At 42.1% G+C, this 13,727-nt stretch overlaps 1 protein-coding gene across 1 annotated transcript; it reads left to right on the top strand.

Moving 5' to 3' along the window:
* Positions 1-1,120: 1,120 nt before the first annotated feature.
* On the top strand, positions 1,121-11,998 carry ERLEC1 (endoplasmic reticulum lectin 1). Its single transcript, XM_054383512.1, has 14 exons — positions 1,121-1,291; positions 1,934-2,038; positions 2,707-2,787; positions 3,120-3,197; positions 3,342-3,405; positions 5,000-5,040; positions 6,424-6,647; positions 8,572-8,701; positions 9,095-9,256; positions 9,762-9,821; positions 10,236-10,360; positions 11,121-11,198; positions 11,380-11,455; positions 11,765-11,998. Exons 1-14 carry the CDS (start codon positions 1,130-1,132, stop codon positions 11,834-11,836), a joined length of 1,458 nt encoding a protein of 485 aa, XP_054239487.1. The 5' UTR covers positions 1,121-1,129; the 3' UTR covers positions 11,837-11,998.
* Positions 11,999-13,727: the final 1,729 nt, after the last annotated feature.

Here is a 13,727-nt window from a genome sequence, read left to right as displayed (position 1 = left end):
AAACAGTTCAAACTCAGATAGTTTTGCCCAGTGTAAGTGTTCAAGTTGCTAGCAAGAGAGTGATGAAGAACACAACAAAACATTGCAAACCAAGCCACCAGAATCTGCGACACGTCATCCACAGCTACCTTTCTCCACTGCCACTGGCTTTTTTCCTGGTATCATCCCCTTCCTTTGCACTCATATGCTTCTCTCACTGAATATTTCAGTGCCCACTCTGCTCATGAGGGTGTATGAAGAATCACTGTATGTTGCCAGCACATGACTGCTATCCCCGTATGTCACCCTATCACTAACTAGCAAGTCACCTGACCCAGTTTTCTACTTCCATGTCTCCAGTTCGAAAAGGAGACACAATTAAGGGCTTCGGGATATTTATTGCAACATTAAATGCTGTTCCTAACCTTTGTTTGTGTATCTCCCAGACTTATATCAATCTTGCTGGCACTACTCTATCAGCAAAAACTTGTGAAAAAAGAGGAAAACACAGCACAGTGTAGTCAGGGATGCTTCAGCACTCCCGCTGCACGCTCTGCTGATGTAAAAAAATACAGTTCCAGCACCGGAGGCTACCAAGTCCGTTTCTCCGGTACTGACCTGCAAAGCTGAGGCTGGCTTTGCTGATGTAAGTCCTCAGCGCAGAGCCTTTTTTAAATTATTATTATTTTGTGTGTGTGTGACGAATCCACTGGCTTCTGCCTAGAGATACAAGGGGAGCTACCGAGGAGCTCGCCCCGAGAGCAAAGAGGGACTACAGCGGCAGGGCCTGGTAGTTTGAAATCGGTTACAGAATCAATGCGACCGCAGCTGTTTCCCACATGGCTTCCGCCCCTCGTGCGACTAGGCGGGAACACGCCACACCCTCGGGTCGCCACCGCAGCGCTCCCCACTCCCGCTGCTGCTGCTAACAGCTTAGGGCTGTCGCCATCCCCTCTTTTTGTGGGGGTTTTCACACAGCAACAACAGCCCCAGCCCCTGCTAATCTTCCTGCCATGCCCCCACTCATACTCACCTACAGCCTCCCACCTCAAGCACAGGGTGACCCGGATGTTGATGCGCCCCGCTCCGCCCCGCCGGAAGCAGACGTGGCGGCGGCGCTGCCCGCTCTGCCCCGGAGCCGCCGGCCGGCATGAGGGGCTGCCGGCACTGGGCGTCCGTCCCGGCCGTACCCCGGGCGCTGCTCTGTGGGCTGCTGGCGGCAGTTACTGTGGCGGAGGGCGGCCGCTCTCTCCCGCAGCTCAGCGATGACATTCCCTTCAGGGTGAACTGGCCCGGCGCCGAGTTCAGCCTGGTCGGTACCGGGGCGGGGTTGTGAGGGGAGTTGTGAGTGGGATATGAGGGAAGTGCGAGGGTTTCTCCTCCGCAGCCTCCCTCGCTCAGGAGCTGGACTGTTCGTAGGTAACTTCGGCAGCAGGAGTTAGGTCCAGCCAGCAGAGCCCCCCTCACACTTGGCGGTTGTTTTTCAAGACCCGCGGCACGGTGTGTTTCAGCTTGGGGTGTTCTCCGAACATCCTCGGTGGTGCCTGCCTTACAAAGCACCCTGGGTTTGGCTCTGGTGACAAGCAGAAAGTACACACGCACCAGACCGGAGGGCGTTAGGCCATAGTTTAAGCTTGATATCTGGGAAAATCCCAGGGAAGACTCCCCAGAAGTCAACGTGTGTATGGCTGGCTGCAAAATGTAATGGCTATTGGATGTAAACTGGAGTCAGAGGAGTGTGGATGGAGGTAGAAGGATCAAAGCAAAGGAGAAGTCAAGCAAATACTAGCAAGCTACTTCAAGCTTAAATGCTAAAGCCTCGTCATGTGATATAATTAAAATCTATGCCACTTGCTCTATGAGTTACCTCTACCACTCATGAATTCAGAAATATTTTTAACAAGTAGCATCAAGAATTTCACCTGACTAATCCATAGGATGCTTGTTTTCTTAGCCTACGACTGGTGTCCTGTACAAAGAGGATAACTACATTATAATGACCACTGTAGATAAAGAAAAATATAAATGTATTCTTCCACTGATAGCAAGTGGCAATGAGGTAAGTCCAGTCAAGGATTTTTTGTAGCTATAATCTATAAACAAGTCTCTATAGGGTTTTGTTTTTTTTTTCCTTCCAAAACAGAAGACTTTTCCTGTAAAAGGAAAACCATCTCATTTAAGGCAGATGCCTTCACTTTGTATTCTATACTAGCTCTGTACTAAGTGGGGCCAGTGTGAACAATCTGAAGTCCTTGTTTGGCAACACACAATTCCCCTAATGTTCTCTTTATTCCTAGGTCTATAGTTGTTTGGGTTATTATTTATTTCAAGTATTACTGTCAAATTCTAGGCCAGTAAACAACTGTAAAGGTTAACACTGCTGTCATGATCACCATATATGAAAACGCTGTCTCAGTAGTGCTTCTACCACCAATAATACAAGCTTTTTTTCTCTGTCATTTCTTCCTTAACTGGAAACCTGAGTGCACAATGTGGGGTTTAAATGCAAAAAAAAAGTATATAAATACTTTTGTAGAAGAGAAGGTAGACTGAGGAGGCCTTTGGTGAGGTTTATTCTTGGTAATTTGCTCCTCTGTTGGTGGGCACTTCTGTTTTGACATAGCTCTCACCCTTTGAATGACTGACTCTATGGAATGCTTCAGCCTAGGTGAGAAATCTTCAGTACTACTGCTGATTTTAATGTAATGAAATACTCTTCTGTTCTAGGAAGAAGAAAAGGACTATAAAGGTCCTACTCCAAGAGAATTGCTGGAACCTCTTTTCAAGCAAAGTAGCTGTTCATATAGAGTATGTTACTTCTGTGTTGATAATTGAAATGCTAATCAGAAGTTTACAGTCCAGTCCATTATGCCAAAATATGTCTGAAACTTCAGGTATTGAGTCAGTGCAAAATAAGGTCTCTACAGCTTCATGATCATATAATTGAAGATGACTGGATTCCTGACATTGGCAAAATGCTTGGGGACCACTGAGACCATTCACTATACTGTTGGTTTTGAGAGTGCCTAAGCACACCTTCATGGGCTGCATTTCGCTGCTGCAAAAGCCAAAATTTGGGGGAATTTCTGGGGTTTTTTTTGGGGTGTAACGTATCTAAACAGAATTTGTATTTTTTCAAGATTGAATCTTACTGGACTTATGAGGTCTGCCATGGGAAACACATCCGTCAGTATCACGAGGAGAAGGAAACAGGGCAGGTAGGCTTCTTACAACTTAGTCTTTTCAACACCCTTTTCCAATGGCATATTTGTGCTTAACTCCTCTCGAAGACTTCAATTGCTGTATGCTTGAAAGTAAGGACAAAAGCAACTGAAATTTGTTTTAACTTTTTTCAATTGTAGAAGATAAACATCCAGGAGTATTATCTGGGAAACATGATGATGAAGAACCCATTATCAGAACCAGGTCTGTTTCAGACTATTTTGTTTTATGGATGCTAATTTAACTCTTTGTTTTGTTGTTTTTTATTATTACTGGCTAAGAAATATGCTGTGGAAAACTGACTCCCAGTGCAATACAACATAATTTTATAGATTACTCATTTTTTACAGTACATTTTCAGTTTGCATCCATCCTGTCAATTCAGCCATGCTGTCTAATTGGAGTAATTAATCTGCAATAATTAGTGTCAGGGAAAGAAAATACATAATATAAGAAATAAATATATGACAGACCAGGCTTTGATAATGTTGATAATCTTTTTTTGGGTGGGGAGAAGTGTCTTTAAGACTTACAGGCAGAGGGCAGAGTGTGTAGCCCACCTTGGGCTCTACTCATTTGTAATAAAACACAGTCTGCAAACACAAACACTCACAGCCTTTGCAGGTAGATTTGATCCCTGGAACTGTTTGAGAGTTTATTGTGTTAGGGATCTTGGTGCACATCTGCAGAAATGTTGGAGACTTTGGTGGAAGTTAGACCCCAAATTCAAATGTCACTTTAGAATAATTTAGAATAATTTTCTGAGCATTTCCATTTTATTTGCCTGCAAATTATTGTTGATGCTGGAAATTCTGTGGCTGTATCTGCCAAAATTTGCTTACCTGTTTGAGCACTTTTGCAGTAATTAGTCCAAAGAACTCCAAAAATCCACAGACTAAGTGCTCATCAGTGTTGATAGAGACAATAAGTTGTTTTCTTTCATTTCAGGCTAGCGTGTAAAAGGTGGGCACCACTTTTTCTGAAAGTTATTAACTTGAACACCTCAGTCTTGGAGGGAATTTAGCACTGTTAATCCCATTCTTTTACATTCCTACCTCCAGCTTTCAGTTAGGTAACTGACTCTTGAAAAGAAACATGGCTTCAGAAACTGCACTGTTTGTCATTTCTTCATTAGTGAGTTAGAGTGCTCATTTGTGCTCATTAATTCTGTGCAGAGATACCCAATTCTCTCAGATGTACAGGAAACATAATGTTAAATTTGAGTTATCAATTCTTTTTTGGGGTTAAAAGCTGAAGTTACATATGATGATATTTCAGACTATCTTATTGGAGTCTTGGGATGTTGATCCCTGTCCTTTCTGCTTAGGTGGCAGACTGTGTTCTTGCTACACTTCCCGTGCAGCAATTCACTCTACTTTTCTTAAGAACAACGAGTGTACCCTCTGAGGCTCGCTGCTGGGTGGGCTGAAGTACTTGTCTGCTTACTGTCCCACCCTGTAATTCACTCCTTTGAAGAGCAGTCAGCTACCCCTTGCAGAATAGCATCAGTGATGTGCTCCTGGCCTTCCTGTGGTGCTAGGGCAGGACTGGACCTGTCCTACAACTGAAAAATTGTTTTAAGACGATGGTAACTTGTGTTTTGTTCTGTTTGCTCTGGATGCCAGATAAAATTTTTTAATTTCCTTTCTTTCCTCTTTTGTACCTGCAAGTTCATGGAACTGACTCAGCAGTGTATACACAAAGTACTAGCAAACACAAAACAATTTCTCTGTATATAACTTCGTTTTATTTCAAGTTCTGAGACTTTATGCTTACCTCATTCTTAATTATTCCCTAGATCAAGAAGAGAAGGAAAGTCCAAAAGAGAATACAAAAGAGGCAAGTGAAAAACATTTATTTTAACTTTTGCTATGGAGGCAATTAATGTGGGATGAGGAAATTAAGCTCCTTTGCAAAATGAGCATCAAAAAATGAAGCTCTGTTCCTGAGCTGCACTGTTCTCACTTTTGATTATCAGTCAAAGCTTATTTGGGCCAGCTAGTCCCATTTCTTGCCCTTCTACTTACTCCTATTAAAGTTATATTAAACTTAAATGAGATGAACTATGTATTCACCTTTATACATGTAACCACAAAGTCACATTATGATCTAGTGACAGTTATTTTTTCCAGCTACATCAGAGATTCTGGCTCCCTTAATGACACTTTGGTGGATTTTGTGAAGGAAAAAAATGCTGAACAAAATCCCTGAAACTTTTTACAGCTGTGCTTCCTTCTTCCATTGGTTTAGGCCCCAAATCTCCATTCCGAGTTACTAACTTTATAGCAAAGCAATGGAAATACCTGAAGGATGTTTGAGTTTGGAATTACCAATAAAATAAAACTAAAGAAAACTAAACTATTCATAGTGTAACTACAGTTGTAACTGAAAGATCAGCTGTTTCATTCAAGAAGAGGGAAAGGGAAGACATTGGTGCCCTTTTTGTCAGCCATTTGTACACAACCAGAATATATTTTCATTTCTCATCTTTGAAGTATAGAGTGGATAAATGAATAGAAGCTGAGGAGTACTCAAGAAATTAAGCTGCCAGCCTGTCCATTCTTTAGCCTCATCACTTCATTACTAATGGAACTCTTTTCAGGAGGAGAAAGCTATGGCAGGGTGGCATGGTTTATAAACCAAAGCATGTGAGATACAGAAGGGTCTCGGGTCCCCAAGTTAGTGTCCTGACCACAGTCTGATTTTTTGTGTGTTGAAAACTTACAGACAAGTAGAAAAAGGTCTAGGTTCCATGTGGGTTCCAGCATGGCTTTTGCACAAACAGAACTTTAGGCACCCAGGAACTTTAGTTGCTTCCAAGATAGGAGCCATGAGAGAGATTTTTACCATTTTGGTAAAAGCAGGAAGGTGATGTGCCTGGCCAGCCCTGTCTGGTAGAGCTACACACATGTCCTCATCTCCTAGACTAGAGGGTGAGCATAGCTGTCATGGTACTCTGGGTTCTTAGAACTGAAATGTCAGGCAGCTCATGAAGAGCAACCAGCTGCTTTTGCAACCAGAGCTCATGTGGCTTTGTGCAGTGCTATGCTGGAGGTAATAAACCAGAACATGTTTGGATGTTGCAGAACCATCAAATAACTACACAGGGGCCATTTTCAATCCAGTAGTGCTGGTTATGCACAGTGCAGTAACGTAGTTTGTTTGTTTCTGAAGTCAGAGGAGCTTTACTGTGATTCTTAACTTAAACTTTCTTTCACCTAGATACCTACAAAAAATATAGAAGGCCAAATGACCCCGTACTATCCTGTGGAGATGGGAAATGGCACACCTTGTAGCCTGAGGCAGAACCTGCCCAGGTCAAGTACAGTGATGTACATCTGTCACCCAGAAGCTAAACATGAGATTCTTTCAGTAGCAGAAGTTACAACCTGTGAATATGAAGTGGTTATATTGACACCGCTGTTATGCAGCCATCCTAAATACAGGTATGGTACTCACAGTTTGGCTAACATCACATTTTCATCTGTTTTCATGCATGTAAGTGATATATCCTGCTGTGGTTTCTGGTAGGGAGCTATGACACGTGTGTACATACTTTAGCAAGTGCAGTTTTGCCAAATCTTAATTTTTCAAGTTAAGTTGCACAACATTTGCATTTTGTAAGTCTCTAGGAATTGATCCCCTGTAGGAAGCAGATAGGGAGTATCCCTGTTTTCAACAGGTATGTTTCTAGCTGTGTCATTCTGAAGAAACACTTTAAGGCTGCAGACAGATTAAGAACATTCAGTCTCCTCTTAGTTTATGATTTCAGGGTTTGGAAGATCATCGTTGTGGTATTGAAAGACTGCAGATGTCCATTATTTGGGTGCACAGACTTCTCTAATTTATGAAAACAAAGCACAGCTTTCAGCCATAACCTTAGCATTTATTTTAGCAGTACTCCCATTTTAAGGAGCTCCCATTAGTCTCTGTCCTGCTTTATTGCCTTACCTTCAGCTCTGCAAGTCATTTTCACTTGAAGAATTCAGTTTCAGTGTTACTTTTCAACAGTCAAATTTAGGATTCTTTTTCTGTTTTGTTTTGTTTTTTTTTTTTTTTTTTGTGAACTGTACCATGCATCTAAAGGGTACCCATAGCCTCAATAGTACAGGCTTTTGACCTTTCAAGGGTGTAGACAGAACTGCAAATGGAAGAGAACATACAAATAAAGAGGGAATTAAGGGACAAGACTTCCAAATCCCCACATACACAGTGTCAGCACAAGTGAGTATTTAATCACTGTTCTGAAAGAGGCAGCAAGATCTAAAGGACACAACCCTCAACTATCCATTTTATAAACACTTGCCAGATGGAGTAGATAAGTGATGATGTTAAATATTTAGTATCAACTACAAATTTTCTCATGTGGGTGGGTCTGGTAATACTGTGTTATCTGTGGCACTTAGCTCTTGCACTACTATATGTTTACTACCCGAGTCATTTAAGCCCCTGTATCAGCAGGAAAATAAAAAGCACACAGGGTAATTGTTGTATTGTTTGAGGAAAGAAATCTTGATCTGCTGCCTCTATCCAAAGGGAGTATTTTTTCTTTGGAATAAAGGAAATACTTTTCTTTTCTGTGAAACACTTCCTGGCCACTAGCAGGAAATACTGAAAATAAACATGCAAGCTCTTTATTTTCCTACTTAGTAAATAAAGCTGGGTGGAGACAGCAGGCTGGAAACCCTGCACAGCAGAGGTCACACCAAACAAACCAAGTGCAGTTTTCCTGTCATAGCTTCCTCAATCAGCTCTGAATTGTACTTCAGCCATCAGCACTTCTCTTCTACACCCATCATCTTATCTCAGCAAAAGTATAGTCACTAGTTCTAGTTGTCATTCTTAATTGGATCTAAATTGACTTCAGATTGCTGGGAATTTGGGACAGGGATGCAGGCAGAGAGAAGCAGCATTGTCTACTGTATCTGTTTGTTAGTCTTAAGGTCTTTAACATTCAGGCAAAGCTAGGCTTCTTTGGTATGGGGTTTATTTAATCTAGAGTGCAATTACTGCTTAGGAAGTGTTTTAGCTACAGTGGTGATTATACACAGTTACTACTGGGTATTGCAGACTACTCTTCTTTGTTAAAGTGTATTGGTGTTTGTTTGTTATTATTGTTATGTTTTAATGAGACCTAGATCTCTATAAACCAAGGGAAAAGCTCTCTCTTTCTCTGCTTCCTCTTTTTGCTTTTGCTTTCCTGATATAAGATGCTTTTTGCAGGTGTAACTCATGAAGAGAGTGATAAAGGAATAATGGCTGTATATGCAGTATGACAAATATATGCACCTCAGCTCAGTCTGAAGCTCAGAGCAATAAAAAAGTCTGGTTTTACTTTAAGGCATAATAAATGATGTATTGTTTGGCCAGGTTCAGGGCTTCCCCTGTGAATGACATCTTCTGCCAGTCTCTGCCCGGATCCCCACTTAAACCCCATAATCTGGAACAGCTGGAGAAGCAGCAAGAAATGCTGAAGATGCCTTTCAGAAGGATGAAGGAGGTAGGACTTGTGGGATTTTAAATAGAATAATATTTATTTTCCATGTTCTTTACAAATATAACTCTTCCAGTTCCCTGGATTACGTTCTCTTACCCACCTCTGTAAGACCGTGTTGGTCTTTAAGCTTGTTGACATCATCTGTAACCTTATCTTATTTGGAAGGAAAACAAAGCAAGTAGAATTGAGCTACTAATGTGAAACTTCTGTAAGCCTGTGTTAAGTTTTTGACTTTTGATCTTTTTTTCAGCTATGCTGAAGACAGTGAAAAAAATTATTTCAAACTTTTCTCACAGCCAAATTCATTTAGTATTAAATAAATTCATATAATTGGTAAGATTGCACAAGGGACTTACAAAACCTAAACAGGCGTATTTGTGCATACTTCAATTTCAGGAAGAAATACGTTCACCAAAGGAGGAGAAATTTTCTGCAATTCACAAGCCTGTTGCTGTTGGAAGCCATCAGCTACTAACTGTGGGCACCACTCACATCTCCAAACTGACTGATGACCAGCTTATAAAAGAATTTCTTAGTGGTTCCTATTGCTTCCATGGGGTGAGAAATAAAGCTGTGTATAACAAATATGCTGCTTCATAACTGCATGTGCTGCTTTATGTATTTGGTTTGTTTGTTTTCTGGTAGTTGCATTCTTACAATAATTGCCTTTCCCTGCACTGATACATGAGAAGAAAAAAATATTCTGATCAAACTTGAGAGACCAGCCAGCAGAGAAGAGGTATCTGAAGCTTCCCTGTCTTTGAATGAGGAAGGTATTTCTTTAGAGGATGATCAGGAAGCATACAACTAGTTTAAAGAATTTGGTCTTGTGTGGCTCTTCCAAAACTCTTTGATTAAACTCATTTATTCCATCCCTTGCCTATGTCAATTAGCCTAGTAAGAGATTCTCTCTCAGTGGAAACCTTGCATCAACATCTCTCATAGGTATGGAGGTTTACAGACCATTGGTTAGGGTGTGGAGAGAAAGGGATGTGGTTGTCTTGGGGTATTATATTTGGTTTGGGGGCTTGGCTTTAACACTGAAATTATTCCTCTCCCTAAGGGTGTTGGTTGGTGGAAGTACGAATTCTGCTACGGCAAATACGTTCACCAGTATCATGAGGTATGTTTAAATACTTGTTTGTTCAACTGATCAACATCTTGGGTTTAAGAAGCTGGATTTCAGAAAAGAGATTCTCCATGTACTGCTGCAGAGCACACAGGGGAATGTAGCTACCATGCCATATAGAGCACAGTGATAAGCAAGGCTGAAAAAAACATGGGGTTTTGTGGGAGTGCACCTGTGGTGATTCAGACATTTTTATCAGCTCATACAGCCTGAGTGGCTGTTCTGAAGAGAACATAAATTTCACTCTTGATCCTAAGACAAGATCAGTCACAATCTGTCCCAAATGCAAGAACATGTTCTGTGAACAGTAGCAGACTTGCTCTAGAAGTGACATTTATCACATCATTAAAACATCCTCACTGCTAACCATATCCTGCAAGGTGTAACGATCAGCTTTTGCTTTTTTAGGATAAGGAAAGTGGCAAGACATCTGTGGTTGTGGGTACCTGGAGCAGAGAGGAGCACATTGAATGGTCCCGGAAGAATGCGGCTCGAACCTACTACTTCAGAGAGGATGGCACTCGGACAGTCAGGTATTGTCATGTGGGGCCCACTTCTGCAGTGCCTGAGTGCTCAGTATACCAACAGATAAAATAAAGTAAAAAGCACAGTATGCAAATTAGTAGTAGTAGTAGTAGTATTTCCATGCCCCCAAACAAACATGCAACATCAGAAAATGTAATTCCATACTTTGGAGATGTAGGGAAAAATCTTCCAGTAGTGAACAATGGTTTGCTTCCGCAGTAAGTGAAGCACAGCATGCTACATCTTTGTTCTGTGTATTGGAGTTAAATATGTGACAAATCATAGAATGGGTTGGGTTGGAAGGGATATTAAAGATCATCTAGTTCCAACCCTCTGATGTGGGCAGGGACACCTATAGACCAGGTTGCTCAAGGTTCCATCTGGCCTGGCTTTGAACACTTCCCAGGGTTGGACTCTCCACACCTTCTCTGGGCAACCTATTCCAGTGCCTCACCACCCTCATGGTGAAGAATGCATTTCTAACGTCTAACTTAAATCTGGCTTTTTCCAGTTTGAAGCCATTACCCCTCATTCTCTCACTACATGCCTTTAAAAAGTCCCTCTTCAGTTTTCCTGGAGGCTGCTATAAGGTCTCCCAGGAGCCTTCTCTTCTCTTGGCTGAACAACCCCAAATCTCCCAGCCTGCCTTCATAAGAGAGGTGCTCCAGCACTTCTGAATGATGAGATGCTGTATCACACAGGTTCACTGTGTGCTTAAGAACTCTGTTTATTATCTCCAAACTTTTCCACTCCAATCCTTTGTGGCAGGATGGTGTCTCATTTCTATGGAAACGGAGATGTTTGCGACCTAACAGACAAGCCAAGGCAGGTGACTGTGAAATTGAAGTAAGTTAACTTTTTTAGTAAACTGGTGTTTCTGTCTCTGTCAGAGGTGAAAGCCTCTGTTCACTTCATAAAGCCATGACTGTCAGCCTAGTAGAAATGCCATAGATATGTGGGAATAACATGGTTTAGCTTTGTGCTCATGATGTGCTAGACAATGCGAAAGTCTCTCTTCTGTTTTCAGATGTAAAGAATCAGATTCTCCTCATGCTGTGACCATATACATGTTAGAGCCTCATTCTTGCCAATACATCCTTGGGGTATGTATAGATACACTTGAATTCCCTAAGGTCGAGTGTTGCCCCCTAGTGGAAATCTCCAGGAGTACGTTTAAAACAGGCCCTTCCTTGCAGGGGCTCTTCATTGGAAGCTGCATTTGCTCCGAGGAAGGAGGGTGGTTACTAAGTACAGTAATTGCCTTCTTAATATGCTACAAAGGTCAATCTTGGAAGCAAAAAAACCCCAAAAATTTAGAGTGATGCTAGAATACTGTGCCTCTTGTCCTTAATCTCTTGTAAATGTTTATCAGTGATTTCATGATCTTTAACACTCCGTCCCTTCTGTTCAAGGTGGAGTCCCCAGTCATCTGTAAAATCCTAGACACAGCAGATGAACATGGGCTCCTTTCAGTGCCCAGCTAAAGCCTGTGAACAAGATGTGCCCCTCACTGACCCACTGGCATTGCCCACGTGAGCATCCCATCTGAGATGGCAAAGGCAGAGAGATGCTTCCAGCCAACCTCACCAGCAGCATTCTGAGAGAGGAGAGACTCCTGAACCACTCTGTGTATAACTATCTGTATATAAGAGGTTATCAAGAAACTTTTAATGATTAAAATCTTGTCTTGCACTTCCTGTTTGGTTTTTGTGTGACACATTCTACAATCATCATCGTTAGAAGGTAGAAATTGCCAATTTAAGGCAAACTACATAATGTCGAGCTTCAAGTGAGGAGTTCAGCTGCCAGCAGAATGAAACGCTGCTTGCTCAGGCGCTTCAATAGCCACTACAGCACTAACTCATTCTACTGCTGTAACTGTGTCCCAACACAAAGGTTACCTGAGTAAGGGTGCTTGGAATGTACTCATATCCCACTCTATCCTCACCTTGTTGTAGCTTACTTCAGCTGTTTTTTCTGCCACTATCTGGGCTGCTTTCCAGCACTTTTAAAATATATTGACGTGCATTGCAGCAGAGGAAGTCCAGAAAGCACAAGTTTACAGCTGAAAAAGCTTACTGAACGGTTGCCGCAGGGTGCTTGAGAGCACAGTGTAAGGTCTGTGATGCTGCCTCTGCTGGAAGGGGCAGAGGCTTGGCAGCATTTTGGGCTATAGCAATGGAGTGTGCTGAGCATGTTGATGACACATGTAAGCCCACTACACTTCCTTCTAAAGCTATTGTGCAAGGTATTAGAAGTTGCATTAACTGATGTCAGACGGAAATCCACCACCCATTTGCCATCTGACTTGTTGACTGCTACCCAGAATAGCAAGTTAAACTATTAAAAGAGAACCCATTTTATTGGCTCATACAGGAGGAAACTAAAACAGCACTGGCAGGATGATACAGCATTTAAATCCAAAGTCCTTGTCCCTTATATTCATATGTCTGATGGCTTGGCAATGTAACAGAGGAAAGTGAAAAAGGGGGAGGAGTCTTCTGCCCAGATTTCCCTCACAATATTCTACAGCACTTGATAAATAAGCATATGTTTTATTTTGATTTGTGCCTGTGCTGTATCTACTTGGCTGCTCTTAGGGAAGGCAGTATAGCCATGGTCTTAGTGCTGTGCAGAGCTGTCAAACCCCAGGTTTGATCTGGATGTATGTGGCAAAATACAGACACAGCATGGGTTAGGAGGGTGTGAAGCTTCCTTCTTATCTGTTGGGCTAGGTCATACTAGAGGGAAGACGAAACATTGCATGACATAACTTCTTGCACATCCCTCAGCTGTTGTCATTAGATGAGAGGAGAACCAAGAATAGTTCTTTTGTGGGACATACTAAATTCCACTTCCCTGCACAGAGGAAGTCCCAGGATGATGGAGAAGCACAAGCTCTTTGACTAAGCAGCCACAGCACCTTGGTGTGCTGCTCATGCCAGCTTTAGCCCTACAAGCAAACCACAATTGCCAAACACATGAAATCTGTATCCAGTTCTGCATATTCCTCAGCTTCTATTTCCCCTTCTACAGGAAGCAACACACTGACAGATGTTCCTGCCCTGTGTCCAAACTACTCACAAGCACACAAATCCACAAGGACAAAGAACATGCTTTTCTTTTCTGCTCCCTTCCTGACCAGCATTGATTTTGGGAGAGAACCACTGAGGCAAGGGTGAGTGGTGCGGCGATATGCTGCCAAAAACCCATAGGGCACCACAGACCATGAGTGCTACTACTAGAAATAATTCTAGTATAATTTTATGTTCTAACACATTTGAATCTAAGAGTAATGTGGAAAGGAGAGTAACTTGCTGCTTTGATCCTCTCCCAGAGAAGCCCTAGGGTGCAGGAATCTGTCAGTGCCAAACA

This window comes from Indicator indicator, chromosome 9, assembly GCF_027791375.1.
Source record: "Indicator indicator isolate 239-I01 chromosome 9, UM_Iind_1.1, whole genome shotgun sequence".
NCBI classification, from domain to species: Eukaryota; Metazoa; Chordata; class Aves; order Piciformes; family Indicatoridae; genus Indicator; species Indicator indicator.
The sequence above is the reverse complement of the archived record's forward strand: the minus strand, read 5'-3'. Positions and strand labels throughout refer to the sequence as shown.

Bases quoted from the DNA above. Each gene is read 5' to 3' on its own strand.
- ERLEC1 (XM_054383512.1), top strand. From the start codon at position 1,130: ATGAGGGGCTGCCGGCACTGGGCGTCCGTCCCGGCCGTACCCCGGGCG. The intron at 2,039-2,706 runs GTAAGTCCAGTC...CTTCTGTTCTAG, and splicing joins TGATAGCAAGTGGCAATGAG to GAAGAAGAAAAGGACTATAA. The intron at 6,648-8,571 runs GTATGGTACTCA...TTGTTTGGCCAG, and splicing joins TGCAGCCATCCTAAATACAG to GTTCAGGGCTTCCCCTGTGA.